This window comes from Strigops habroptila, chromosome 11 (genome assembly GCF_004027225.2).
Source record: "Strigops habroptila isolate Jane chromosome 11, bStrHab1.2.pri, whole genome shotgun sequence".
Taxonomy (NCBI): domain Eukaryota; kingdom Metazoa; phylum Chordata; class Aves; order Psittaciformes; family Psittacidae; genus Strigops; species Strigops habroptila.
Genome location: NC_046360.1, coordinates 15,278,248 through 15,301,062, shown reverse-complemented (window position 1 = coordinate 15,301,062; position 22,815 = coordinate 15,278,248). Strand labels below are relative to the sequence as shown.

The 22,815-nt window shown below is 59.0% G+C and overlaps 3 protein-coding genes across 3 annotated transcripts; 2 read left to right on the top strand and 1 right to left on the bottom strand.

Moving 5' to 3' along the window:
* The first annotated feature begins 4,438 nt into the window (after nucleotides 1–4,438).
* On the top strand, nucleotides 4,439–7,342 carry PLA2G3 (phospholipase A2 group III). The gene is made up of 7 exons (XM_030501496.1): nucleotides 4,439–4,673; nucleotides 4,715–5,066; nucleotides 5,152–5,286; nucleotides 5,419–5,705; nucleotides 5,738–6,155; nucleotides 6,277–6,411; nucleotides 6,614–7,342. Exons 1-7 carry the CDS (start codon nucleotides 4,439–4,441, stop codon nucleotides 6,813–6,815), a joined length of 1,764 nt encoding a protein of 587 aa, XP_030357356.1. The 3' UTR covers nucleotides 6,816–7,342.
* An 83-nt stretch (nucleotides 7,343–7,425) lies between these two features.
* On the bottom strand, nucleotides 7,426–17,988 carry INPP5J (inositol polyphosphate-5-phosphatase J). The gene is made up of 12 exons (XM_030501886.1): nucleotides 17,133–17,988; nucleotides 16,101–16,211; nucleotides 14,474–14,582; nucleotides 13,588–13,704; nucleotides 13,342–13,517; nucleotides 12,665–12,776; nucleotides 12,168–12,277; nucleotides 11,646–11,835; nucleotides 9,494–9,631; nucleotides 8,981–9,073; nucleotides 8,639–8,743; nucleotides 7,426–8,506 (listed from the first exon to the last, which is right to left on the bottom strand). Exons 1-12 carry the CDS (start codon nucleotides 17,885–17,887, stop codon nucleotides 7,886–7,888), a joined length of 2,637 nt encoding a protein of 878 aa, XP_030357746.1. The 5' UTR covers nucleotides 17,888–17,988; the 3' UTR covers nucleotides 7,426–7,885.
* Nucleotides 17,989–20,433: 2,445 nt separating this feature from the next.
* On the top strand, nucleotides 20,434–22,348 carry SELENOM (selenoprotein M). The gene is made up of 5 exons (XM_030501885.1): nucleotides 20,434–20,751; nucleotides 20,829–20,864; nucleotides 20,950–20,984; nucleotides 21,462–21,540; nucleotides 21,632–22,348. Exons 1-5 carry the CDS (start codon nucleotides 20,440–20,442, stop codon nucleotides 21,842–21,844), a joined length of 675 nt encoding a protein of 224 aa, XP_030357745.1. The 5' UTR covers nucleotides 20,434–20,439; the 3' UTR covers nucleotides 21,845–22,348.
* The last annotated feature ends 467 nt before the right edge of the window (nucleotides 22,349–22,815 follow it).

Here is a 22,815-nt window from a genome sequence, read left to right as displayed (position 1 = left end):
ACCTGGAGAGGGGCTTTGGACAAAGGCCTGGAGGGACAGAACAAGGGGGAATGGCTTTAACCTGCCAGAGGGGAGATTGGGATGAGCTCTTAGGCAGAAGTTCTTCCTTGTGAGGGTGATGAGGCACTGGCGCAGGGTGCCCAGAGAAGCTGTGGCTGCCCCATCCCTGGCAGTGTTCAAGGCCAGGTTGGACGGGGCTTGGAGAAGCCTGCTCTAGTGGAAGGTGTCCCTGCCCGTGGCAGGGGTTGGAACTGGATGAGGTTTAAGTCCCTTCCAAGCTAAACCAGTCTGTGAGTCTATGATTCTATGAAAATTATATCTTGGCCCTTGCCTGCCCAGAGAACCTCTGGCTTAGAGTGGAGAAGTGGTGACTGCCAGCCCCAGAGGGTAGGAGGTTACAGGATGACTGTGCATGCAGTGTGGCCACAGTGGTAAAGGCAGTCGCAGGTCCTGAGCTTGTGAAGATGTCCTGGCCCTCCAAGCTGACTGACATGAACACCAGGATGAATTAAAGCATGTTGGAGGTGCTGTAACTATTCAAAATAAACACAAGCCACCTTCTGCCCACCACTTCAGGGATACTCCAGTAGCAGTTTTCTGGAAGAGCAGCTGGATTTGCAGATTACTTCGGCGTGTTTCTAGGCCAGGTTCACTCCACGTCCATGGGCTCCCTCTGCTGCTCACAAAACTTTGGTGCTACTGCAGTCTCACCAACCCTGACAGGACACTGTCTTTGGCCAGGGACAAAGAAGCTCCTGAGTCCTGGTTCTCTTCACGCAATATCTTGTGTCAGCAATGTTGCCTCATCCCTAGGCCCTGGGGCTCACTCCATGAATTGCTGGTCTGTGTTGCTGCCCTGCTCTGCCACTGCTGACACTCTAACACCCTTGCACACAGCTGGCCTCATCCTGCTGCTGGTAAACATCTGCAGCATCTTCTCTAGAGGCTCCGTGTTGTGGCTGTTCCTGAGGCTCAGCCTCTGTAGAAATTGCTATAGAAATTAGAAATTATAGAAATTTTGTGCCTGTGTGTTTGTGTGTATCTGCCTTGTTTCTAGACTGGACCTACAGTGGCACACCTAGCACAATACAACACTTCCTGCTTCAGGCACCTAAAACTCCCCATCAGCTGTAGAAGCTCACAGTCAGATCCAATATACACAATGTTAAGCAAACATTGTGTATATTGGATCTGACTGGCTTCACTGCTCAGGAACTTTTTCTCTTGTCAATCTGCTTTGGCCCCTTCATCTCATTTCCAAAGAGATGAAAATACCAGTACACAGTTTACCTTGGACACCAAAAGAAAGGAGACTGTGCTTTCTAGAAAGCAGATGGGCCTGGCGGTGCAGGCAGAGTATGCCTGTCCTTACCCAAGGTAGGCTGAGCACGTACGGACACTAGTGCAACCCTAGCCTGAAACGGAACCAGGGCTGCAGGGCAGGGGCAAGCCAGGTCCACCACCCCAGTCTCTAGTCCCAGGTGGCAGCCAGGAAGCAGACAGATGCCACAAAAGCAGCCAAATAGCCTGACTCCCATCACACCCCAGTGCCACCAGCTGATGGAAAGACTGAGCTCTGCTCCTGTCAGAGAGGCACCCCAATCCAGCAGGCCAGGGCAGAGGCACTAAGGGCACTCCTGGCTGCTGTGTGCTGAGGAAGAAGCCTGACAGGGTGGCCCAAGTGTGGGGTCTTGGTGCTGAAGGAGGGGACCCAGGTGGGACAAAGATGTGACATGGAGCCAGAACTCACCCCAGATTCTCCTAGGCAGAGGTGCATGACAGATGTGGTAGCACGTAGGTGGAGGACATGTTAGCTGCTGGCTGGGGAATATCATTCCACCGTACCCCAGAAGGGGATTGAGGGACTTGTGGGTGCATGGCAGAGTCCACACAAGCCCTCAAGAGTCTCCCCTGGGTCTGCAAGCTGGTTGAATTTATAACCTCAGCTCAGGTGTGAAGTAACTGCATCATCCCTTTGCTTGCTCCAACTCTTATTTTGGCTTCCAACCTTTGCAAGAGGTTTGCTTGTGTGAAGTTGTTTCTCTGCCCTGCCTTCTGTGTCCAGAATACCCTGTGGTTATCCTCCTTTTTATGTCCACAAAGTTTTAAGTTCCAGGTCAGAGCAGTGAAAAGCAGAAAGGCTTTTATCCAGTACTACAGGAATTCCTTATGCAATACCACCATGGATACCCCACATGAAGGGCAGTGTCCCATGGCAGTTCTTGAGCCACTTATACGCTTACATGTTTACATGTTCACATGCAGGACCTAGCTGGGGTCATCTAGGGCTCTCCAGAGCCAGCTCCCCTCCTGCTTGTACTGCAAAAAAGCTTGGGCTCTTCAGGGACTGCCTCAGGCAGGGTAACAGCCCCTTCTCCAGAGAGGGGAGAGCTGTGCCCCCCATCCACTGGAGCAACATGCAGTTGGCAGCATGCAGGGTACATGCTCACACATTTGCATGTCCACAGGAGACATGGACGAGGCTCAAGGTCCGGCAGTCACCCACAGTCAGGACATCCAGCCCCTCCCTGCAGGACGTTCCCATAAGAGGCATCACCCCAGTGCCCATGCTGGCCTGGAGGTGCAAAGGGAAGGAATGAGCCCTGCCATGACCCAAAGTTCAAGGCAGTTAAGCTCACACTTCTCCTGCCCCTCCGCCTGCCCAAGGAAGCCCAGCCACAGCCCAGACCAGCTCAGTAGCCTTCACCAGTCTCGCTACAGCATGGGATGTCTTTCTTGTACTGGGGACCCCCAAATGGGACAAGGCATGCAGAGCAGAGTGGGAGAATCACTTCACCAGCCCATCCCTGCACCCCTGCCAACTGAGCCCGGGACCTGCCAGCCAGCCTCACCACACAGGACTGTAGCTGCCAGCACTCCCCCACTCAGTGGTGCCCCAAGAGCTGTGTCAGCTTTTGGCCTCTCAGCCCAGCGCTGACCTTGCCTGTGACCTTGAGTTGTGCCAGTGGAGCTGGATGCAGGCCTGCACAAGGCTCAGCCCCGCACCCGCTGGCCAGACCCCAGCCTCACCCCAGCAGTCAGCAGCAGGGCAGCAGGTGCCTGCTTAGACACTGGGGTGCTCTGTGGCGTGGGGCCAGCCACATCCCTCCCCACCTGCTTGCGGGATAAAGGCTGGAACACTGGGTTTCCTGCCTCATCTCCCATTATCTTCCAGACAAACCCAAACTGGGTCCTGGGTAGCTGGCACACACACTTCGCAGCCAAGGCTTCAGTGTGATGTCAGTGTGGAGCTATCCCCGTGGGGCCAGTGCAGGGCTGCAAGCACAACCCAGGCATTGGGCAGCCCTGGGGCGCACTGGGGGTGCAGGGGACAGGAGCACAGTGCAGGGGACAGGAGCACAGTGCAAGGTGGCAGAGTCCTCAGCAGGAGAGCTCTGCGGTTGCTGGTGGGGTGGATGAAAGCTGGTTCCACTCCAGCAGGGTATCCCCTCACAGACCTCTCCCCTCCACTAGCATGCCAACCGCATCCCACTTGGTGAACACAGCCTCCAGGGTGGAAAGGTACTTCCATGGGACAGGGGCCATGCGAGCCTAGAGGTGGCCCCACCAGGTGACACAGCATCTGGGAGGCCTTTGCAACACCTCAGGCCACATCATAGGTGGCACACAGCAGCTATATCACTGCTGCAGTGGGCTCTGCACTTGTCTGTGGCGTTGGCCTCTGTCCACGCTGTTAGGGAAATCCTGCTAAAGTGAGATAAGGCTCTGCTGCCAAACCCTGGCTGCCAGCCCCTGGCTGCCCTGCAGCACTCATGGGAGCATGGGGTTCTGCAAACTGTCCTCTCCAGCCCCCAGCAGGGAGAGCTTCACCCCAATCAAGTACATAAAATCCAGGCTGGCTCTAGAAGCAAGAGCTGCACTGGAGGAATCATGGTGGCTCCGATTCCTTCATTCTCTTTCCAGCCCCTTCTCAGCTCCCTGTTGGCCCAGGAAAGAGGAGCCTCTCTCCATCCTTGGAGATACTTAGCACCTGATCAGATACAATCCTGGACTATGAGCCAGCTTTAGCAGCGGCTGGGCAGGACGATGTGTCTGTGACCTACACCATGCACAGATCTACGCGCATGCACATGCCTACACCCTGTGCAGGTGCATGAGCATGGTTGGTCATGCATGGGACATGCATGTGCACAAGGCGGGCATGCTGGTACTTGCACACACCTGCACCCACATCCCTGCCCAGGCGCGTGTACCTCTGCACTCTCCGGGGGGCTCTGCCCCACAGAACTGACCCGGGGGTGTCTGGAAGCGGGGTGCATAGGGAGGGGGGTACCGCCTGTTTCCCGCTCCTCCAGCTCACCTCCCCCGGGGTGGGGCGGGGCCGGCGCGGACCAATCAGCGCTGTGTCCACCGCCCAGCGGGCGCGGGTTTAAAGGCGGCCGGGAGGTGGTGTGCGGGGGGTGGCGTGTGCCGCAGGATGTGGGTGGGCGCGGCGCTGGCCTGCGCGGTGGCGGGCACGCGCGCCTGGCCGGGCGGTGCCGTGTGCGCGCGGCGGGCCGCGGGCGCAGGCGGTGCGCGGTACGCGGCCTTCCTGAGCCGCGGCGGCCCTGGCCCGACCGCACTGGTGGAGCGCGCCTGGGCCGGGCGCGGCCGCCTCCGCGGCTGCTGGGTCCGCTGCGACCCGCGCCTGGTCCGCGCCTTCCGCGCCGCCTGTGCCCGCCGCCCGCCCGCCCGCCGCCGGTCCCGCACTGAGGCTGGACCTGGCAGCGCTCTGGCGGCGCCGCGCCGCCGGCAGAGCCTCCGCGCCGCCGCCGGCGGGGCTGGACGTTGACGGGCACGCTGTGGTGCGGAGCCGGTGACTCGGCGGGGAATGACAGCGACCTGGGTACTGAGGGGGGAGAGCGGAGAGGGAGCGGCCGGCAGGCGCACCCCATCCCCTCGGCGGGGCTGTGCTCACCGGAGCTGCCTGCAGGTGTCTTCCGCGGCCCCGACCGGTGCTGCCGTGAGCACGACCAGTGCTCGGCGCAGATCATGGCGCTGCAGTTCAACTACGGCATCCGCAACTACCGCCTGCACACCGTATTCCACTGCGACTGCGACGCCAGGTGCGCTGGGGGCCGGATCCGGGGGGACACACGCAGACACACCCTGGGGCCGCCGAGCCGCTCACTGCCTCGGTGTGCCCTGCAGGTTCCGGCAGTGCCTGCTGGCCCTCAACGACACCATCTCTAACATCATTGGCGTCACCTTTTTCAACCTGCTGGAGGTGCCGTGCTTCGTGCTGGAGAAGAGCGAGGAGTGCGTCCAGTGGCACTGGTGGGGAGGGTGAGTGCTCCGGTGCTGCATCCCGCGGCTGAGCATCTGCTGCAGCAGCCCTGGGCATGCCCTGCCCAGCTGCCACCGGCTTGGCCGCGGCAGGGTGGGTGTACGGGGCCTTATGGCACATGGTGTTCCCAGGTGTGAGCGTTATGGTGTAGTACCCCTGGCCAGGATGGTGCAGCAGCGTCAGTACCACTACAGCCTGCCTACAGAGGGGACGGGCAGCCCTGCTGTGCAGCCCCCAGGCAAGGGAGGGAAGTTCTCAAGAGCAGGGCACAAGCAGCTCCGACAGGGACTGAGTCAAAACCTGAGCTCTACCAGGCACGGACATCTGCTACAGCTCAGCAGCCGCAGGGTCCAGGTACCCTATCCCCCACATCCGCCAGGGACAAGGCTGAGCCCACAAGCAGGCATGCAGCAGCACAGTGGGGGCTGGAGTCCAGGCCCCCAACAGCAATGACCATGTTGGGACAGGACCTTGCTGGAGGAAGGCGAGTGCCTGGAGGAGCAGTGCAAGGGTCTGGGGGCTCAGCACACCCTGCCTGCCCTCAGGATGGCAGCATCCGATCCAGCCCAGCTGTGGAGTGGCACAGTGCCCCCCTGATGACTGTTGTGGCAGGGTGCAGACAGCAGCAGGGTGAGTGGGTGCTGGGGACAGAGTATGCACCACAGCTGGGGTGTCCCAAGGTCTCAGCCCATGTGGGTTGTGTGCTGGGGGTGCCCCTCACTGCCCTGCTGTCCTCAGGCCTGGGCAGGGTGTGCAAGAGCTACGAGCACTTGGATAAGTGCAAGCACCAAATCGTACCCAGCGAGGTGAAGTACCAGCTGCACAACATGGACACCTGGATGCTCTTCCACTGCAACTGCACTCGCAGGTGTGTGTCCAGGAGGAAAAGGCAGGGCTCTTCCCACCCTGGCACTATGTGCACATAGTTTGGGGTCAGGCAAGGTGGGATGTCCAACCTGGCCAGCAGCTGCTGACTGCTGTGCCCACAGGTTGGCATGGTTCCTGCACAGGATGAGGGACCTCAGTGACATGGAGGTGGCTGTCCTGGCAGACCGCATTGCCACAGACTGCTTTGTTCTGGAGCCACCCACTGCCTGCAGCCTGGATGAGGGCTCACAGCACAAGTAAGCGTGGAGGGTCACAGGAACGTAGCCTGCGGGGGCAGCAGGGATGTCCTGGCAGGGCTGGGTGCTATCCTGCAGGCTTGGCGTGAAGCTGGCATTGCAAGCGTTATCCTCTACTGTGCCATGAGTAAGGCTGGGGTGGAGAGGAATGGATGTCAGTGCTGCAGCATTACACTGATGCTCACTGATGCTTCTTCAACAGCTGTATTGCAACAACCCGGGCTGTGCTAGTACCTGCACGGCATCTCAAAAAGACCCTGAGACACTGGGGTTCTTTGCATGTGAACTCCAGGGCCAAACATCCAGATTGGAAGACACAGGATAGTGGTGGCACTCTCTATGAGCAATGCCTTCGGATGGCCTTGGAGCAAAAGCCTCATGCTCAGCCTGACACTGTGCTCTGATGATACCCAAGAAGCACTGCTTCCTGTGGGGAGGAAGATGTCCTGTGCTGCAGCCATGAGGTGGAGCTGCTCAATTTCTGGTTCTTGAGACAAAGGATGGCACTAAGTGTGACTGCTGGGGTGACTGCATGGAGCTGGGGGGCCACAGCTGGAGCAGGTGCAAGCAGATGGACTGAGAAGCCTCTCAAGATATGGGGGGGGGGGGGGGGATATGCAGCAGTGGCTGCCATCCATGAGCATCAAAGCAGGGGGAAAGGAAGAGGGCTTGGGAAAGGGGAAACCCACCCTCTTCCATCCTTCTTGTGCCCTGGGGCACACAGGTTCCCCCAGGTATGGGGGACAGCACTGCCCCCACCCTAAGGTTTGTGCCTCTTCAGCTGAAAAGACTGAGCATTGTGGTGTGATCCAACTCCCTTCCCCAGCCAGGGTGGAATGGGCACCAGTGGGCGAGCTGGCTCTAGGGAAGGGGTCAGTCCCTGTGTGCAGAAGATGAATAAAGGATGGTGAGTGTGGTGTGTGGTGCCATGGCCAAGCCTGCTGCCCCCTGCACATGCTGTGGTCCCCGCACCAGGGGCTGATCCTGCCACCTCTGTAGTAAGCACAGTGCAGCTGGAGTGGGCAGGATGGTTTATTTTGTCAGTTGCACTATGTCCAGGCTGAGGTACAGTGGTAGCAGCAGGGAAGGAGCAAGCTTCAATCTAAGGGGTACGCTGGGGCGGTTCTTTCTCTATGCCCGTCACCATTGCTACCAGAACCCTGCGCTCCTTGTCCCACCTGAGGCGTGAGGCCAGCACTCCTCCCATCGGACCAAAAGGTCTTGCACTTCAAATTTCAAGTCGGCTCTCCCCCCACACCATACTAGCCTAGCCTTGCCCTCCCCTGTGCCACGTCCCAGCTCTACCAGGCCCAGGGCAGCAGCTCAGGCTGGGAGGACCAGGGGGAGGCCTCTATCGCAGTAGTGAGGAATCACTACAATAAATAAGGGGAAAGGTATGTCTCAGCAGGAAAGTGGCAGAGGAAAGCACACAGCAAGCACACTACAAGGAGGAAGGAGAGGAGGGGCCACTGTATCAGTGGCCCAGGGCACAGCTGTGGCTGTCCAGCTCATGGGGGCTGCTTGCCTCCTTGGGGGAGGTGCTGCAGCCAGGGGGGCTGCTGGGGCTCATCCTCTGGCTGGAGTAGCCCTGGTCTGTGTTCTCCCTCCGCCATCCCAGAGCTTGGTCGATCATCTCGAGGCGGAGTGCAGGCAGCAAGCCCAGGTTCCTGGGGTCAGCCCTGGCCAAAGGGCTGTCAGCAGAGACATGCCAGGGGCCACCCTGCTCCTGCACAGTCTGGTAGAAGGAGCTGCCCTCCTGGCTGCTGGCTGTCTGCCTTGGCTCCTTGGCTTTTGCTCCACGGCATCCCAGCTCCTCCTGGGGCAGGTGGATGGTGGGGATGTCCCCAGGGAGGCCACAGCGGCTCTGGGGTGAGGGGCTGCGGCTTGTACCCCTGTCCCGGCTTGATGGCCGCAGTATGAGGCCCTGGAACTTGGCTAGGCTGGGGCTTCGGCTCCGGTGCCGTTTCATCTTGCCTGGGCTGGGGCTACGGGATTTGGGGGCCAGCAGGACAAGTGTGCTGTCATCCTCCTCTTCCGAGCTGCTGCCCGAGCTGCCTGTGGGGCTGCTGCCCTCCTCTGACCTGGGCAGGGAGATCTGCACCCCTGCATCAGCACTGCTGGCTGATCTGGGGCACCACAGCCACTGTCCTCCTCCAGCCAAGCACCCTTATACACATCACCCTCTGCCTCCCTCCACCCCTCACCCTTGCCTTTTGGCCATGCTGACCTGGAAGGGCTCAGTCACACCAGCAATGCTGCTGGAGGTGTTGCTGTAGTATCCAAGGATGTACTCGCCCTTCCCCTTGGGCAGCGCCTCCTCTGAGAACATCACCTGCAGCCCAGAGACAGCTGATGGGCACCAAGGCTTGGCACAGCTGGAGGTGCCCCCTCCCACCTCCAGCCCCAGCTTAGAGCCCATATCCCTGACTCCAGCACAGTAGGCCTGCCCAAGGCTCAGCACAGAGCAGTAAGGACCTCTTTAAGCCCCCATCAGGGGCATAAAGAGGTCACTGTCCCCCCATGATGGGACACATGTGCCCAGCAGAACAGCAGGGCTGGCCCAGCTCACCTGTGCACATGGTTGCTTCTCTAGACAGCGCTCACCCTCATCGCTCCTAGCCCAGACATAGGACACGTAGTCCTTAGGGTGCCGAAAGCCCACCTGTGTGCATGTACATGGGAGAACACAGGTGCACAGGAACATCAGCCTTACTCCGCACCATCACCCCCACCCCACCTTAGCTTGCCTTGCACTCAGCCTCCTCTCCTTGCACAGCAAAACCAAGAGCTCCCTTGCACCCACCCAGCAGTGCCCTGGCCCCCAGCCTCCAAGGAGTGCCAGGCTTTGGACCCTGTGGGGCCCACCAAGCAGGAGGAAGACAGAACTGCTGGATCTGAGTCTCCTGAAGCAGGGCCAAATCCTGCTGCTAATTGCCAGGGCTTCCCCGGGTAAAGGAGAGCACAGAGCACAGGTCCATGCCATGCACCAGTGCCCACCATTGGGGGATAGCTCAGAAGGGACCCCGCAGTGCTGTGCAGTGCACCCCACTCCCTCCAGCCCCAGCAGCCCCCAAGCCCCTACCCGGTAGAGTCCTATCCAGTCCCACGAGCTCCGGTGGAAACCAGCAGCCATCTTGTACCTGACAACTGCTTGCTCAGGCCTGCTCCATTCATCAGCCACATAAATCTCAACTGGGGGCTTGTCTGTCTTGGAAGCAAACTGCAAGAGAGATGTACACCACTGTGCCTGGAAAAATCTTGGAGCAGATTCTCCTGGAAAGCATACTAAGGCACATGAAAAACAATGAGATGGTTGGTGACAACCAACATGACTTCACTAAGGGGAAATCCTGCCTGACCAATTTGGTGGCCTTCTATGATGGGCCTACGGAACTGACGGATAGGGGCAAAGCAGCTGATGTCACCTACCTGGACTCGTGCAAAGCATTTGACACTGTCCCACACAACATCCTTGTCTCTAAACTGGAGAGACATCAATTTGATGGATGGACCACTCGGAGGATAAAGAATTGGCTGGATGGCCGCACGCAGAGAGTTGCGGTCAACAGCTCAATGTCCAGCTAGAGATGGGTAACGAGTGGTGTCCCTCAAGGGTTGGTGTTGGGACCAATCCTGTTCAACGTCTTTGTCAGCGACATGGGCAGTGGGATTGATGCGCCCTCAGCAAGTTTGCTGACGGGAGGGATGGGATCCAGAGGGACCCTGACACACTTGAGAGGTGGCCAATGCCAACCTTGTGAAGTTCAACCAAGCCAAGTGCAAGGTCCTACACCTGGGTCGGGGCAATCCCAGGCACAGCTACAGGTTGGGCAGGAAAGAGATTCAGAGCAGCCCTGTGGAGAAGGACTTGGGGGTGTTGGTCATAGAATCATAGAATCGTAAGGGTTGGAAAGGACCTTAAGATCATCTAGTTCCAACCCCCTGCCATGGGCAGGGACACCTTGCCCTAAACCACGTGGTCCAAGGCTCTGTCCAACCTGGCCTTGAACACCGCCAGGGATGGAGCATCCACAACCTCCCTGGGCAACCCATTCCAGTGCTTCACCACCCTCACTGTAAAGAACTTCTTCCTTATATCTAATCTAAACTTCCCCTGTTTAAGTTTGAACCCATTACCCCTTGTCCTACCACTACAGTCCCTAAGGAAGAGTCCCTCCCCAGCACCCTTGTAGACCCCCTTCAGATACTGGAAGGCTGCTATGAGGTCTCCATGCAGCCTTCTCTTCTCCAGGCTGAACAGCCCCAACTCTCTCAGCCTGTCTTCATACGGGAGGTACTCCAGCCCTCTTATCCTCGTGGCCCTCCTCTGGACTCACTCCAACAGCTCCATGTCCTTTTTATGTTGAGGACACCAGAACTGGTCGATGAGAAACTGAACATGAGTCACTTCAGTGTGCGCTCGCAGCCCAGAAAGCCAACCGTATCCTGGGCTGCACCAAAAGGAGCGTGAGGAGCAGGCCAAAGGAGGTGATCCTGCCCCTCTACTCTGCTCTTGTGAGACCTCACTTGGAGTATTGTGTGCCGTTCTGGCGTCCTCAACATAAGAAGGACATGGAGCTGTTGGAGCAAGTCCAGAGGAGGCCATGAGGATGATCAGGGGCTGGAGCATCTCCTGTATGGAGACAGGCTGAGAAACTTGGGGCTGTTCAGCCTGGAGAAGCTGTGTGGTGACCTCATAGCAGCCTTCCAGTATCTGAACGGGGCCTAAAAGGATGCTGGAGAGGGACTCTTCATCAGGGACTGCAGTGATAGAACAAGAGGCAATGGGTTCAAACTTAGACAGGGAAGTTCAGGTTGGATATAAGGAAGAAGTTCTTTACTGTGAGAGTGGTGAGGCACTGGCACGGGTTGCTCAAAGAAGTGGTAAATGCTCCATTCCTGGCAGTGTTCAAGGCCGGGTTGGACAGAGTCTTGAGTGACACGGTCTAGTGTGAGGCATCCCTGTCCATGGCGGGGAGTTGGAACTAGATGATCTTAAGGTCCTTTCCAACCCTAACTATTCTGTGCTTCTATGATGCATGGTAAAGAAGGGCATGCCAAAGAGCTGCCTCTGCTGCCCAGGGCACCTGTCTAGTAGCCCCCAGCCATGGTGACAACTTAGCTTACCAAACAAAATAAGGCCCACACACCCCATCATAAGCTGCACAAACTAACTGGGTGTCTCACCCCTGAAGCTCCTGCCTGTGTGCCCACTGGCTGTGGACAGTGCTCACCTGCACTGCAAAGATGGCAGCTACTGGCTTGTGATCGCTGACTGTGTACTCCATGTGGCTGCAGTAGCAGAGCTGGCTCACTGAGAGGACACCCCGGCTGGGCCGGTGCCCACCTGTGCCAAGCCCGACACCGGGAGATTTGATCTTCCAGAGGATGCGGTCAGTCCAGGCAGGTTTCCGCTTCTTGGCACTGCAGGGCACAGAGGGGCATCTCTCGCCTGGCAGGGGCCAGTGGGCTCCACCCCAAACTGCCTCCCCCGGCACTACCGCATGCGTGGGCAGGGGACGCAGCTCGTCTTGGCACACAGCTCAGTGCAGCTGCAGGGACAGACCTGCGCTGGCACCAGCACAACAGCTGTATCCCAGCCTGCCAGCCCCAGGCCACCCCCCCCATCCATCTGCACCAGCATTAGCCCCTGCCCCACCAGCACATGCCCTGGCTGGCATCCATGCCCCACCTGTGTCCCTCAGCCGTGCCACCTGCTCCCAGGACCAGCACACACCTGAGTTCTGCAATCCTACCTGCTGTCGTATTTGTTGGTGCCTACATCGAACTTGAAAGTGGGTGGGAAGTTCAGGGGGCCCTCCTGAAAACCACTGAGGACAGGCCAGGTGCTCTTGGCAATGTTCAGCTGTGGGAAAGAGAACAGGAGCACACCAGCCCCTATGGCCAGACCCCTCTGCAAGCCCCCCAGACCTCTCCACCCCTAGCACACTCATCCCTGCCCCACTGCTGCCAGTCCCTCACACACAGCTCTCAGGGTTTGTCCATGCCATGCAAGCAGCAAGTCTGTAGGGCCCCAGCTCTTCCTAGCACACTGCTAAAGGAAGCATGTGCCCAGCTCCCATAAAGACCATCCTGGGACTGTGTTGCCCTTTCACCAGAGAACCAGGGCCTTTTGTGCCCCAGGAGCAGCAAGGGCACATGCCCTGCCAAAACTGCCCATGCAGCTGTGGGACAAGAGCCAAGTGCCAGCCGAGGCCTGGCCAAGTCTCTGCAGTGTGCCCATCCTTCTCACCTGGTCCTTCTCCCAGAGCTGGCTCAGGATGTTACTGTCAATGGCATACTTCACAAAGCGGATGTCAAGGCTCTCGATGCGGAAGTTGAGGTCCCCAAACCAGAACACGAGGCTGTGAGTGGGAGGAGGGCAATGGGCTGGAAGGGATGAGACTATCGGTGCTGGCAGCATAGCAGGGGAGAAATATCCTGTGGGCAGCTTCAGCCCGTGGCACAGGCGCTCCCAAGAGCACCAGTACAGGTCAGCACTCGGCCGACAGCTTGGCCAGCAGCCAGGCCTGTCAGGGTTACCCAGGTAGGACCAAGAACCATTAACCAACAGGCCCACCTTCCGTGAGCATTGATGGTGGAAATTTCCACAGTGAGTCACATACTGAGTTGGAATGCATGGCCAAGACAGCGGGTCAGAGCTAGGCCCTCCACCTCACCGCTTCCAAACCCCGACAGTGCCAGTATGGCAGGGAGCTGCTCCATGCCTGGATGTGCTCCAGGGGAGACCAAGGATCTCTCAACACCTACCCCAACATACTGGGCTGCTGCTGGGCCATGGGACAGTTTTGCAGCCCTGCAGGCTGCAAAACTCCATGTTGAAGCTGTGCTGGGATTGAGGGAGTCAAGGACAGGGGCTGGCACCAGAGCCCTGGCCCAGACTGGGGAGCAAAATAGTGGGGTACGCACTCATGGTCCAGGATGCCACTGGCCGCACGCCCCTCGAACTGCTGCATGTGCAGTATGGTGGCAAAGTCCTCCTTGCGCTGCTCTGCCTTCTCCAGATGTGCTGGCAGGTGGCAGTTCAGGAAGCAGACCATGTGGCCGAAGATGGAGAGACGAACACTCACCCCACCCTTGTTGCCCTGCACCAAGAGGATCCTGTGACTCCTTGGGAAGCCAGCCACTCACCACCTCCCCTAGGGCTACACTCACCCAGTAGCCTCCCAGCCCTGTCCTCGTGCAGTCTGTCTGGATGTCCTCCAGGAAGGGGAGGTGGTAGTACTTGGCAAATACCAGTAGGATCACACCTTGCATCCGAACCGTGCTGACCTGGAATGGGGGCAGAGGCTGAAGCAGGAGGGTAGCCACAGCAGAGGTCCCCCACCTCCAGGCCATAGGAGAAGCAGCTCCATCCTTTGCATGCTCCCCATCTTGTGCAGATGACTAATAGCACATTTTGTTCAGATTATTAACACCCTCCTGAATAGAATCATGTAATGGTTTGGGTTGAAGGGACCTTAAAGCTCATCCAGTTCCAACCCCCTGTCATGGGCAGGGACACCTTCCACTGGAGCAGGTTGCTCCAAGCCCCTGTGTCCAACCTGGCCTTGAACACTGCCAGGGATGGGGCAGCCACAGCTTCTCTGGGCAACCTGTTCCATACTGACAGCTGAGATAAGCCCAGCAATGCCAAGGCCCATGTATGCTCTGGGGCAAGCACCCTGGGGAGTTGAACCTGCCCTGGGACCTGCAGGCTGCTGCCAGAAGCACAGGCTTGTTCCCACATTCACTTCCTCGTGTTGGTGTGATGAAGCAGGCAGCAAGTGTCTCCAAAGCCCCACAGGGGAAGCCTAAGGTGCAGGAAAGGGAGCAGGGTGGCAAAAGCTAGACAGCACGCTGGTGAGAAATACACCTCTAGCCCTCAGGTTAGCCCCCACATGCTGCCTGGATAGCTGCAGGCTGTCCTGCCAGCAGTTTGTGCATTCCCACCGCAACTCCTCCCTCCGTCCCTGCAGTCCAACTCTCCCTATCTGTGGTCTACCTGCCTGGTAGGCAGAGATGGAACACCAGCTGCCCAGCCCCTTTGGGAACTCCTTACCAGGACAAAGTGGAAGGGGCTCAGCACATCCATGAAGAGCTCACTCCACTGATCTGTGAAGAGGGCATCCTTCAGGCGCTTGTTTATCTTAGAGTTCACCTCTTGCAGCCTGGGAGGAAAGGGACAGGTCCCACAGCCACACCAGGAAAGTGTCTATGTCCAAGCTAGCAAGAGCTCCTTAGGAGAGGTGCCAAAGCATAGTGCCGTGGAGCAGGGCCAAGGCAGGAAGGGCAGTTCAAGGGAGGACCCTGGGTTTAGAGCACAAGCCAGCCATATCCTTGCTCCAGCAATGCTGGGCCATCTGCTAGCAAAAGGTATAAGTGGCCCTGAACCCATGAGAGGCCTTGTCCCTTTCCAAAGCAGGAGCAGTTCAGCTGCACAGGGCTGGGCAGCAGTCTAAAGCCTATCTCTAGTTGCAAGAGGGGCTTATGGGACATTTCAGCTGTACTGGTCTCTACAGAGAAGCCAAGTCTCACCGGTACTTCAGCCCAGGGCGTCCAGATGCATCCTAACCACCAAGCTCAGGGCAGCAGCAAACAGAAGGTTAATTAGTGTCCTCCCAGCTCAGCAATTAGTGAAGAGGGGGAAGGAGAATGTTCCCAGTGAATGGCAGAATCAGGAAATGTCTTGCCCAGAAACGTCAAGTGCTCAGGGCACAAAGACACGGGTCAGAGGAAGGACACAGCCAGGCAGAGACAGCCTGGGGGTGGGGAGCAGCAGGACACCCTGCCCCAGCCAGGACACTGTCCCAGCAAGTCCCTTGCTGTAAGGTACACCCCTACCCCATCCATCCATGCTTCAATCTACCTCCACAGCCCCAAACTGCTGGTCTGCAAGGCCAAAGGGACCAGGAGACCATCTCCAACACCGCATGGTAGCTCTGGCAGCCTCAGCCTTACAATGCTCCTTCCCTGGAGCAAGGAGCATCAGGGAGTCCCTGGGAGCCTCCTTGAAGCAAATCCAGCTCTTCTACCTCACACACAAAAGCAGAGGCAGCTTCTCACTCCCTGTGCAAAGGCAGCATGTCCCTGGTCTTAGCAGGAATCCACACACACCACAGCAAACCTTGAGGGACCAGTGTGCCCTCAGAATCTGGCCTCGCCAGCCATGCCAATAAAACCTCACCACACTGACTTGGCACTGCCTTGCCCAAAGGTAAGTGTTGCAAGGGGCACAGAGCCAATCCATCTGTGAGAGAACGGCAGATTTGTGCCCTTGAGGCCTGCATAACATGGGCAAAAGCTGAGATGAAGAAAACACTCCCAGAGGATTCCAAGTTGAATGCCTCTACAGACCTGACCTCAGGGCTGCCAGGGCTCATAGCAAGAGCAGCACTGCTGAGGCCCAGCTCTGCACGGCACAGCCAGCTTCAGGCCCTTTGAGGGTTCAAGGATACTTGGGATTCAAGGGTTTCAGTTCCTCTTAGCGCTCCCATTTTTCTGGGACCTGACTCTCCCATCATCTTTTCTGATATTTTGCTGCCTGCAATGCACACCCCTCCCTGCTCACTGTGCCCCGGGGGGGCTGGGCTGCAGCTCTTCCATTCCCCACCCTGCAGGGCTATGGGAATCCCCCAGAAAGGGATGTGGTGGGGCAGGGGAGGGGGCCCTGCACCTCACCCTCTTACCCAATGGCGATCACATCCGCATCGTTTGTCTCGCCGGTGTTGAGGTGCAGCAGGGATGTCACATCATTTGGGGGCATAGCTGTGCCCACGTTCCAGGTAACCACTGTGATGCTTGGGAGGACAAAGGAAGAAGAGACTAAGACTGAGGTTCAGAGGTGTTCCCTGTCCCCCCTCCGTTCAACCCCCAGCTCCACTAAGGAAGCTCTCTGCCCACAGCAGAAATGGCCACAGCTGAACCTCAGCCAGGGCATGTACAGGAGGTGGGTCCTTGCCTCTGAATTGCCCCATGATCTGCATCTTGGTGCAAGATGAGCTCCACTATAACCCAGGCCCCTGTGAAATTCTAGAAACCAGCATGAAAGACCTCTTGCTTTCATCACCACTGACTGACACAGGCAGGCTAGCACAGCAGGCAGCCTGCAAGACAGGGTCTCCCCCAAAAACCACTTCCCCTCCCTAGAAATCACACATCCCCTGGGCTCCTGGAGAAAAGAACCCAGTCTCAGCCCCAGACTCTGCCCAAGAGCTCAGTCAGTCCCAAAGGCCAAGGCACTGCACGTGACAGCAGTGCTGCAAGCCCTGCAGCGGTGTCCTTCATCAGCGCAAAGCAACCATCAGTTGCAACACAAGTGCTGTTACGCAGCACGCACCAGTAGCCTGCAGGCTCTTCCAGCAGCACTAGGACAAGCCTCAGTCACAGGAGTCATGTTTCAACAGCAAGGGAGGGTAGTGCCACATCATTTCCAGAGTTCCAGGACAGTGGGGGCAGATGGTACCCACTCCACAGCCTGTGACACACCACCCCATGCGCACTGCTTGCACGGACAGCAAGCACTGAGCATCCTTCCCCCCCACTAAACCTATGTGTCCACAGCTCCTCACCCCAATCTCCTCCACGAGAACACCATTTACAGTAGGAAGAAAGGGGCAACTCCAGCCCCACAGGAGGCTGCACTTGCTGCTTCACAGCACTGGCAGCTTCGGCCCAGCATTGCTCCCGCTGCTTGTCCCCCCGCAGCAACACCTGCTCACCGGAACGAACTGTCCTCCGGACTCCTTCCTGAGCAGCCGAGTGCGTCATAGGAATCACCAGCACTTGGCAGGCCGAGGGACCTCCCGAAAAGGGAGAGGTCCTCTGGCTCCGGTTTGGGGAGAGCCGACGGCTTGGACAGGCCCACCCGCCCGCTGGCGAGGAACTCGCTGGAGACGGCTTTGGGCAGCCCGGCGGCCCGTGGCGAGGAGCCCGCCCAGGCGGAGATGTGGTCGCTGGACTCGGCTTTGGGGAGCATTTCCCTTCGCTCCGCGGGCGGCGCCTTCCCGGGCACAGTATGCTCTAGGGGACCGAGCTCGGGGAAGGCGGGCGCTATCGGGGACGGCACGGCGGGCTGGGCCGGGGGGGCGCCCGGGCTGGGGGGCGGCAGGGCCGGCAGCGGGAAGGTGTGGGGTCCACCAGGCCCCTCGGGCTGCGCCCGGCCGACCTCCAGCGGCAAGGGCTGGGCGGCCCGGCCCGGGGGCCGCTCCTCGGGGCTGCAGCGCTGCACCCCGCCGGGCCGCGGGCAGCCATACGGGAAGGGATCGCCGGCGACATCCGACCGGGAGCTCCGGCGGGCACCCGGGACTCCGCCGCTGCCGAGGAAAGGCGCCGCCGGGGCCGAGCTGCCGGAGCCGAAAGGCACCGGCCGCGCTGGAGGGGGGGCGGCGGGCGAGGGGCCCCACGAGGGGCCGGGCCGGGGCCCCGAGGCGGCGGTCAAGCCCTGGTCTGCGCTACCGCGCCGGGCCGGCTCCATCGAGGGAGAGAGCCCGAGCAAGCGGCACCAACACCAGGCCCAGCCCCGCCGCGCCCCGTGATGACAGCGCCGCGCACCTGCCCGCGCCTTAAAGGCGCAGGAGCCGCAAACTGGCACTGACAGTGCCCCGCGCGCACCTGCCCACTAGACGGCCCGAGCCCCGCCCCCCGCCGGCGCGTGCACAACTGGCCTCGCGCGTGCGTACCTGCCCTCGTGCACACCTGCCCGCCCACACGCGCGTATTATGTGTGTGCAGCACTGCGATGCCGTGTCCTGATGCACCCATGTGCATGTGTGCGCTGTGGCAGGTGTGTCTGTGTTCACATGCACAGCTGGAGCTGTGGGAGGTGCCATGCATGTGCCTGCAGCCATGCAGGTCCCTGAGTGTCGCATGGGGCCTCACGTGCACAGGTTTGCATTGGTGGGCGTGGAAGTACACGGGGCTGCTTGGGTGCATATGCACTTGTATGCACCCAAAGGAGGTGGGAGACCACCAGCCTTCAGGAACCCCAGAGCCTGGGAAAGGCTGCAGCACCATGTGGAAGAGGATCTTGCTGGAGGAGGACAAGGCCCCTGAGCCTTGGTGGGATGGACCCATGAGTGCTGAGGGAACTGGCTCCTGTCATCAAGAGGCCACTCTCAATAACCTGCAGTTGACTGTGGCAACTGGGAGAGGACTGGAGGGAAGCAAATGTCACTTCTATCTTCAGGAAGGGCATGAAGGAGGACCAAGGGAACTAAAGGCCAGTCAGCCTCACTTCCATTCCTGGAAAGGTGGTGGAACAGCAAGTCGTGGGAACCACTGCCAGGCACCTGGAGGAGTCAGCACAGCTTCACTGAAGGGAAGTTCTGCTTGACCAACCTGACCACTTTCTATGATGGAGTGGCCCTGCAAATGAAGGGAAAGCAGTGGATGTTGTCTACCCAGACTTCAGGAAGGCGTTTGATACCATCTTCCATCAGATCTCCCTAGAGAAGCTGTTGATGTACAGGCTGGATGAGCAGATGTTGAGTTGGATTGAAAACTGGCTTGGTGGCTGGACACAGAGGGTGGTGGTCAGCAGCACAAGGTCTAGTTGCGGGCCAGTTAAGTAGTAGTGCAAACCCAGGGATCAGCACTGGGTCCAGTCCTGTTAAACATCTTCATTACCAACCTGTATGATGGGACAGAATGCTCCCTCAGCAAGTCTGCAGATTACACCAGACTGGGAGGAGTGGTTCATAAACCAGGGGGTCATGCATCCATCCAGAGAGACCTGGACAAGCTGGAGAAATGGGCTGGCAGGAAACCTTACGAAGTTCAACAAGTGGGAGTGCAAAGTCCTGCCTCTAGGGAGGAACAACCCCAGGCACCAAGACATCGTGGGGGCCACCTGGTTGGAAACCAGGTCTGCAGAAAAGGCCCTGGAGAGATTATGTGGCGGAGACCACACTGACCATGAGTTCAGTGTGTTCTTGATGTTGTCATCAGCTCAAGGGAGGTTGAGGAGGCACTGGTGAAGCCACGCCTGGAGTGCTGGGTCCAGTGCTGGGCTCCCAAGAGAAAGTCCAAGAGACATGGGTATACTGGAGGGAGTCCAAAGAAGTCTTCAAAGATAATGGACTGGAGTGTTTTTCACATAACGTGAGGCTGGGAGAGCTGGGACTGTCTGGCCTGGAGCAGAGAAGGTTCAAGGGGGTCTCATCAATCTACACAAATACCTGAAGGCAGGCTGCAAAGAGGATAGAGGCTGGCTCTTCTCAGTGGTGCCCAGTAGCAGAACCAGAGGCATTGGCTTCAAACTAGACCACAGGAGATTCTCTCTGCATGTCAGGAAACACTTTTTCCCTGTGAGCTGACCAAGCCCTGGCACAGGCTGCCCAGACAAGTTGTACAGTCTCCATCCCTGCAGAAACTCAACACCCAACTGGACAGTGACCTGGGCAACCAGCCTCGGGTGGGCTTGCTTGAGCAGGGGCTTGGACCCCAACAGCCTCCAAGCTCAAGCAGCCACAGTATATGTGTGTGTGTGCGCAGCTGGGCATGTGTGTAGAGCTTTGGGTGCATGCACACATTGCTGCATGTGTGACTGCATGTGCTGGTGTGTGTTTCTGCCTCTTTGCAGCTCTGTGTGCAATTGCATCTGTGCACTGGTGTGTGGACTGCATGTAGCTGTATGTAGCTGTGCATGCAGCTGTGCATGTGTGCTCACAGCTGTGTGTGCAGGGGGTTGCAAGTGTGCACAGCTGTGTGCATGTGTGCATACACAGCCAGCCATGCACACACACCCCCTTGTTCTGCACATCGTGTGTGTCTGCAATGTCTGCATGTGCATACTGTGTTTGCACTGTGTGTGTTGGGGTGCAGTCTGTGTGTGCATCCACAGTTTTTGGTGTGCATGTTTGTGGTGTGCAATGTGCACGTGTGCACATGGGTGTGCGGTTGCAGTGTGCACATCCAAGTTTGTGATGCGGGTGTGTTTGTGGTGTTGGGGTGTGTGCAGGGGGTGTGAGTGTGCGCAGTGTGGGTGTTTAGGGGTGTTTAGGAGGTGTCCGGGCGTATTCAGGGGGTGATGAGCGTTTCCACGTGCTCACGGTGTGTGTACGTGTGTACACGTGGCTGTCCACGCTGCGCATGTGTGGTGTGCGTTTGCTGTGCGCGTGCAGCGTGTGTCGTACTCGTGCTGAGGCTGCTCGACGTGCGCGTGCTCGAGCCCGTCGGGGCGGGATCCCCCGTGCGCGCCGTGGCCGTGACGTGGCGTTGCGGGATGCTGCGGGCGCTGCCGCTGCTGCTGCTGGTGTCGGTGCTGGCGGCAGGGCTCGGCCCAGGACCCCCCCGGCACCGCGGGGCTGAGCTGCGGGACCTGGCCCGGGGCAAGGTGGAGGTGAGCACGGGGCTGGGCGGAGGGTGCGGGAACACCGCGGGACGCCGGCGGCGGTGACGGGGTGTCTCGTCCCGCAGACCTGCGGCGGGTGACGGCTGAACCGCCTGAGGGAGGTAAGTGCCGCCGGGTGCGGGATGGGGCCGGGGTCTGGGGCCGCTCCTCCGCTGAGCCGGGGCGGGCCGCCCGCTGTGTCCGCAGGTGAAGGCGTTCGTCACCCAGGACATTCCCCTCTAGTACCCGCTGGCCGAGGCGGACAGCGATCGGTGCGGCTGCGGCCCAGAGCGGGCCTCTGCCGGGGTGGGCGGCAGGGGACTGGAATGGGACGCGATGAGATGGAGTGGGGGTGGGACGGGATGGGACGGGGATAAAGGATGGAACAGGACTACACTGAGCGGGATGGGATGGGGATAAAGGATGGGACAGGACTAGACTGAGCAGGATGGGCTGGAGGACAGGACATGATGCAATGGAAGACAGGATGAGGGATGGGAGGGGGTGGGATAGAGGATGGGATTGTATAAAGGGTGGAGGACAGGATGGTTGGGCAATGGATAAGCTGCAATAGGACAGAATGGGGTGGGATGCACTGGAGGATGGGATGGAATGGAGGATGGGATGGGAGGGAATGGGATGTGACAGAAAGCAGGATGGGATAGGGGGGTGCTGCATGGACGTGCCCAGTACTGTTGGCTCCTTAGCGCACCACCCAGCCATAACCTAGAGATGAAGCATCTGCCTGGTGCTGACCCTGAGCTTGTGCTCCTCAGCCACCGATACGAGGAGCTGGAGGTGAGTGGGCAGCATGGCACCTGCTGCCGCAGCAGGGTCTGGGTGGCTGGTGCCCCACAGGCACCGGGCTGCAACCCCTGCCTGTGTGCAGAGAATCCCCCTAAGCGACATGACCCGGGAGGAGATCAATCAGCTGGTGCAGGAGCTGGGTTTCTACCGCAAGGAGACGCCTGATGCCCCTGTGCCCGAGGAGTTCCAGTTTGCACCTGCCAGGCCTCTGCCCCCACTGCCACCTCCCCAAACTCCCACTGCTGATGGCCACACCCCAGCCAAACACAACGAGGGAGAACACCCAGACCTCTAATGAGGGGTGCTGCAGCCAGGAGAAGGTCCTGCAGCCAGTCCCTGGTGTGCAGGGATAAGGACATCACAGCAGCTGGGGATGGTGCTGCGGAGTGGCAGAGGTGCTCCTGTTGTTGCTTGGTGCTGTGTAGCCTCTGTCCCAAGGATGCCCTGAGCTGCCCCAGCCTTTATCAGGGGTTTCATGGGCATTGTGGCCCTCTCAGGGGTGTGCAACAAGCACACAGGACTTGTTGCACACACCTTCCCCTGCAGCCCAGCATTCCCAGACGGTCAGATGTTCTTTGTGCTCCCTCTCAGTGCCCTGAGATTTAGCTGACGCCTGGCGTTGGGCAGCGATATCCTACCTGCGTGGGACAGGATGAAACCCTCAGCAGAAAGCCTCACGTGCTGAGGGTTGATGTGTTGAGTCCTGGAGGTGGGAAAGCTGCCCCCAGAGGGGTTATGGCTTTATGCCCCAGCAGGATTGTCTCATATCAAGCCCCCAGTAAAGCCCTTGCATACTATCGCCTGCACTGTGTCATTTTTCCAGGGAGGGCTCAGTGGGGTGCATCCTGTGCTGCTCTGTACTGGGTGCCGGGAGGAGCTGGGTGCCCCAGAGCCTGGAGGGGACGGCAGTGTCAGCAGGTTGTTGCTAGCAAGCTGACAAACCATCCTATGGAACAACCTTGCTGTTCCTGTGCCACGTCTTCCTCAGTGTGATGTATGGATGGGGCTTGGGATGAGCTGCTCTCATGGGGCACAGAGGGATGGGTACGAGCCCATGAGTGGATCCTGCAGTGCCGGAAACCAACAGCCCTTGGTCAGGGTGGGATGCTGATGGTGCCACTGGGCATCATCCCTGAGCAGGAGGAGGAGCATGTGCCCTGGCATCCCCCTGGGCTGGGTGAGCAGGGGTCCCCCAGGCAGAGAGGTCTAGAGCAGCAGGCTGCCAATGCTCGCCTGGCACTGTGGTATGCACTGGTGGCAAGAAGC

What these genes read in the sequence shown, in the direction of transcription:
- INPP5J (XM_030501886.1), bottom strand. Translation starts at nt 17,887, where the DNA reads ATGGAGCCGGCCCGGCGCGGTAGCGCAGACCAGGGCTTGACCGCCGCC. An exon ending in GCCCCTTCCACTTTGTCCTG is followed by an intron (nt 13,705 to 14,473) that starts GTAAGGAGTTCC and finishes CCCCCATTCCAG; the next exon opens with GTCAGCACGGTTCGGATGCA. An exon ending in GTGTGACTGAGCCCTTCCAG is followed by an intron (nt 8,507 to 8,638) that starts GTCAGCATGGCC and finishes GCAGGGGTGCAG; the next exon opens with ATCTCCCTGCCCAGGTCAGA.
- PLA2G3 (XM_030501496.1), top strand. Translation starts at nt 4,439, where the DNA reads ATGTGGGTGGGCGCGGCGCTGGCCTGCGCGGTGGCGGGCACGCGCGCC. An exon ending in CCGCGCCTTCCGCGCCGCCT is followed by an intron (nt 4,674 to 4,714) that starts GTGCCCGCCGCC and finishes TCCCGCACTGAG; the next exon opens with GCTGGACCTGGCAGCGCTCT. An exon ending in CACTGCAACTGCACTCGCAG is followed by an intron (nt 6,156 to 6,276) that starts GTGTGTGTCCAG and finishes CTGTGCCCACAG; the next exon opens with GTTGGCATGGTTCCTGCACA.